General features: G+C 39.2%; 1 protein-coding gene across 1 annotated transcript; it reads right to left on the bottom strand.

Moving 5' to 3' along the window:
- Window positions 1–4,289: 4,289 nt before the first annotated feature.
- LOC135213784 (integumentary mucin C.1-like) lies at window positions 4,290–5,084 on the bottom strand. Its single transcript, XM_064247912.1, has 2 exons — window positions 4,904–5,084; window positions 4,290–4,489 (listed from the first exon to the last, which is right to left on the bottom strand). Exons 1-2 carry the CDS (start codon window positions 5,082–5,084, stop codon window positions 4,290–4,292), a joined length of 381 nt encoding a protein of 126 aa, XP_064103982.1.
- Between the last annotated feature and the right edge of the window lie 186 nt (window positions 5,085–5,270).

Raw genomic sequence — 5,270 nt, 5'->3', positions numbered from 1 at the left:
CCCCCCCCCCCCCCCCCCCCCCCAAATATCAGGTTCTGAGCCCCCCCCCCAAATAGAGGTATATCAGCGCGCCGCTGGACCACACGCGGATAACCTGATTCCTAATTGCATTTGGCGAGTAAATTAGACTTATGTCGATTCCTCGTCCGACGCGGTGACTGGACTACGAGTTAGTCTTTCGTTTTTGGTTTTTTCTTGTTATTTGACGGTGTGGAGGGTCGTTTTTCGCGGTAAGATACCGTCATATTTCGCAGCTGGTGTTGTCATGTATAGGCCCAAGAGACTGCTTACGAAGATAAGAAGAGGAAGAGTGGTAAATGTTGCTTTTATTTGCGTGTGGTTATAGGATGAGCATGGAATCTTCATTGCGGTAAATACCGTCATACTTTTTGTGATGATTCGATCATATTGTCTATGTGAATGCTTTCAAAGGAGAGAAAAAAGCGGGGGGGTGTAAATACCGTCTTATTATTTTACGGTAATGTGGCCACCTACGGCCTATGCGACTATTTTCTATAAAAAAAAAAGAGGAAATGAGGTCACATAGGCCTATACGGCTGCTTTCAAAGGAAAATAAGGAGAAAAAGCGGTAAATACCGTACTTATCCATGACTTTGATGTGGTCACATAGGCCTATATGCAACTGCTGTCTTCGTTTTGACTTTGCTGTGGTCAACATAGGCCTATGCGACAAAAAAACGGTGTTAATTTATTGACACAATTATTCAGGTCGACTTTCATAGCAAAATATTTTAGCTACTATCTTCCCAAATAAAGTAGCAGTAGTGAAGACTATCTTCCCAAATTAAATAGAAGAAGATTTAACTAACATCGTATATATCTAATAAGTTCTCTTTCCTGCTCATTCTCCTTTGTAATTCTGGACCAGGACTTTTGGGTCAAATAAAAACTATAGATTTTTTTTTGGGGGGGTACATGAAGGCAATATATAGTGAGTGGTACTTCAGAACGCGAATTCCTGACATTATTATTATTATTATTATTATTATTATTATTATTATTATTATTATTATTATTTAATCAAGTTATCACGTCTTCTACACAACGTTAAAGCGACTCTACTGCTGCTGACGAAACCTTATTGAATATCACTCTCTCTCTCTCTCTCTCTCTCTCTCTCTCTCTCTCTCCTCTCTCTCTCTCTCTCCTTACCATTTTAATGAGGTAACGAAGCTCATTTGATTTCCCCCAGAGAAAGACATTTCTCTCTCTCTCTCTCTCTCTCTCTCTCTCTCTCTCTCTCTCCTTCTGCGTCTCTCGAAGTTATCTCATTATCTAATGTAATTGTCGAATCTTTATTCACTTCGCGAAGGAATTAGAGGATTAATTAAAATTAATTTTTCACGCGCCAGTGGACGACGAGACCGTTCTCCCAAGGACCCCTGGGCATTTTTTAGGGGTTGAGGGTTGGGGGGGTTTGGGGCGGCAGGGGGGTCTGGGACCACCTACTTTGCCACTTTTTTTTTTTCAGCTTTGGTCTCTGGGACTCACTTCTTGTCATGGGTGACCATGGGGGAATTTGAAAACAGAAATGTTGTTTTTCTCTATGCAATGTTGTTAAGTGAGGTGTTTTTTTTTCTATCTGTCAGATAGCTTGAGTTTTTAGTGCTTATTTTATTTTGTGCGTTTTTTATATATATTTGTGACGTGGACGAAGGTAATCTAATGTCTTTTCTATGCAAAGTTGTTGTATATAATCTCGAGGTTTTTTTTTTTTACCTCTTGGCAGATGTTGTTTTTTTTATTTTGTATTCTGATATATTTTTTAATATCTGTTTTGCAGACCGTGTCTTTTTCTATGATGTTTTCCGATATATTTTTTAAATGAAAGTGATTGTGAATAATCTAAAGTGTCTGTTTTGTTGGCAGATATCAGTTTTTGTTGTCACGTGTCATTTTTTTTTGTCCCAGTGTCATTTTTATCGTCAGAGAGTGTCATTTTTTTTACAGTGTCAGTTTCTGTTGTCGAGAGTGCTTTTTGTTGTCACAGTGTCAATTTCTGTTGTCAGATAGTGTCATATTTTTGTCACAGAGTCAGTTTCTGTTGTCGTAGTGTCATTTTTGTTGTCAGAGGGTGTCAGTTTTTGTTGTCACAGAGCACCAGTTTTAATTGTCAGATAGTGTCAGTTTTTTGTTTTCAGAGAATGCCAGTTTTTTTTTCTTTGTCAGTGTCAGCTTTTGTTGGCAGGTAGTGTCCTTTGTGTTGTCACAGTGTCCTTTGTGTTGTCACAGTGTCAGTTTTTGTTGTCGAAGAGTGTCAGTTTCTATTGGCAGATATTGTCAGTTTTCTGTGTCAGTGAATGCGTGCAAGTGCTTGTAACTTATCATACAACAAAAGCCCCAACGGACCCCAGCTGACAAACTTTTGAGAATATATTGGCAAATCTTAATTAGATTTCAGAGGTCAAACTCCGCTTTAATTAATGCAGCCTTGTGTCCCTTTCTTACGGAATTTCCAATTGAATGCTGAGTTTGCTCTCGTTCTACGTAAGTGGTAAGAATTGCACCTTTCCTCCAAGTGGAAAGAGACCAAATTAAGTCATTGATGTGTATTCATCTTGTTGGCGACACGTGTGCAACAAGTCGCCAACATTTTTTATGCTGTGTATTCAGCTTGTTGGTGACATGTGTGCAACATGTTGCCAACATTTGTTACACCGTGTATTCAACTTGTTGGTGACACTTGTGCAACAAGTTGCCAACATTTCTACACCACGTATTCAGCTTGTTGACACGTGTGCAACAATCTGCCAACATTTTTTATGCCACGTATTCAACCTGCTGGTGACATGCATGCAACATGTCGCCAACATATTTTACTGTGTATTCAATTTGTCATTGACATGCATGCAACAAATCGCCAACATTTTTCACAATGTGTATTCAGCTTGTTGGTGACATGTGTGCAACAAGTCACCAACATTTCTACACCATGTATTCAGCTTGTTGACTCGTGTGCAGCAATTTGCCAACATTTTTTACACCATGTATTCAACTTTTTGGTGACATGCATGCAATAAGTCGCCAACATTTTTTATGCCGTGTATTCAACTTGTTGTTGACGTGTGCAGCAAGTTGGCAACATTTTGTTTTATGCGGTGAATTGTGACATGTGTGCAACAAGTTGCCAAAATTTTTGATGCCATGTATCCAACTTGTTGGCAACATGTGTGCAACAAGTCGCCAAATGTTTTATGCTGTGTATTCAAATTGTTGGCAACATGTGTGCAACAAGTCGCCAACATTTTTTCACGCCGTGTTTTACCGTAGTGAGGACGTACCCTTAGTTCCTGGGGGAAACTTATTGGATTCTCCGGCTGCCTTGAGTTCCGAAGTCTTTTTTCCAATATTTTCGTCGCGCCTTGGCCAACTCTTCTTCTTCTTCTTCTTCTTCTTCTTCTTCTTTTGAAGTTGCGATAGGATGTCTTGTCTTGTCATGATGTATTGATGATTATCCCAATTTTCTGTCTGCACTTTTTGACAAAAATTCACCTTTTTGTTATTCTGTCAATTTTTGTTGGCGAAACTGAGATGACGTTTTAGCAGTGAGGTTTGTTCATATGTAATCATTTACTCAAATGTGTGTGTTTGTATATTGTGTAACTTTTTCACAAGATTTATTCACAATTTATTTGTATAAATTCTACAATTTATGTATATCATTGTGAATTTTCATGAAAAGACAAGCATACCTCTTTATTTTGTTTGGAATTTGTTGATTACCATCATACCAAATCTTTATTTTTGTCATTTTTGTATTCAGTTGGACAGACTCTCTTTACTTTATTTGTAATTTGGTGAATTTTGTCACATAAAATCTTTATTTTGTCTGTAATTTGTTGATTTATGTGATGCAAGATCTTTATTTTGTTTGCAATTCGTAACACTGCCCGTATCTTTCAACCAACCGAACACAACACCACGTATTTATTGGCCCGAACCCCTCCCCCCAATTCCCACCCACCCTCCCCAACCCCACATCAATCCCCCCTTTCCCTTCCCTCCCCAATCTCCCATCCACCTCCCTTCCCCCAACCCCACCCCCCTTCCCTAATTTTATCCTGATGCTTTGTCCTCCGCGAGTATTTTCCATAACAGGCGGAGTTATTGCCTTCACCAAAGAGAGAGAGAGAGAGGAGAGAGAGAGAGAGAGAGAGAGAGAGAGGGGGTGGGGGTTAGGAAGGGGGGGGGGTTATTTTCGTTCGTTGATGTTCGCAAAAGTTAATTTCATGAATATCGTGCGTTTGCATTTCCATTGCCCCATTTTTTTAAAAATTAGAGCCGTTCTTTGTAGTAGTAGCAGTATTGCTGCTAGTAGTGGACATTGCTGTAGTAGCAGCATTGCTACTAAAAGAAATAGTAGGCATTGCTGTAGTAGCAGTATTGCTACTAGTAGGCATTGCTGTAGTGGCAATGTTGCTACCAGTAGGCATTGCTGTAGTGGCAGTATTGCTACTACTAGGCATTGCTGTAGTGGCAGTAACCTTGCTACTAGTAGGCACTGTATAATGCTACTAGTAGGCATTGGTTTCGTAGCAGTATTGATACTAGCAGACATTGCTGGATTAGTAATATTGCTACTAGTAGACATTGCTGTAGTAGCGATAACATTGCTGCTGGTATACATTGTTTTAGTAGCAGTATTGCTACTAGTAGGCATTGCTGTAGTAGCAGTAACATTGCCACTAGTAGGCATTCAGTATTGCTACTAGTGACATTGTTTTAGTAGCAGTATTGCTACTAGTAGGCATTGCTGTAGTAGCAGTGTTGCTACTGGTAGGCATTGCTGTAGTAGGAGTAACATTGCCAATAGTAAGCATTATTTTCGTAGCAGTAACATTGCTACCAGCAGGCATTGCTTAAGTAGCAGTAACATTGCTACTAATATACATTGCTTTAGTAGAAGTATTGCAACTTGTAGGCATTGTTTTAGTAGCAGTATTGCTACTAGTATGCATTGATTTAGCAGCAGTAACATTGCTACTAGTAGGCATTGCTGTAGTAGCAGTAAGGGCATAACTACTAGCAGTAGGCATTGCTAATGAGTTGTTTTTGGCTGCCATCTCTGTGATAATTAGTCTTTTGGAATACCAACGCTTTCTCTCTCTCTCTCTCTCTCTCTCTCTCTCTCTCTCTCTCTCTCTCTCTCTCTCTCTCTCTCTCTCTCTCTCTCTCAGTGATGATATGGACATATATATTTTATGAAGATTTTTAAAAAAAATGCAATATTCAAAAAAATTGATTTTTTC

The sequence above is a fragment of the Macrobrachium nipponense genome, chromosome 43 (assembly GCF_015104395.2).
Source record: "Macrobrachium nipponense isolate FS-2020 chromosome 43, ASM1510439v2, whole genome shotgun sequence".
Lineage (NCBI taxonomy): Eukaryota > Metazoa > Arthropoda > Malacostraca > Decapoda > Palaemonidae > Macrobrachium > Macrobrachium nipponense.
The sequence above is the reverse complement of the archived record's forward strand: the minus strand, read 5'-3'. Positions and strand labels throughout refer to the sequence as shown.

Bases quoted from the DNA above. Each gene is read 5' to 3' on its own strand.
- LOC135213784 (XM_064247912.1), bottom strand. From the start codon at position 5,084: ATGGCAGCCAAAAACAACTCATTAGCAATGCCTACTGCTAGTAGTTAT. The intron at 4,490-4,903 runs GTAGCAATGTTA...CTGCCACTACAG, and splicing joins TACTAAAGCAATGTATATTA to CAATGCCTAGTAGTAGCAAT.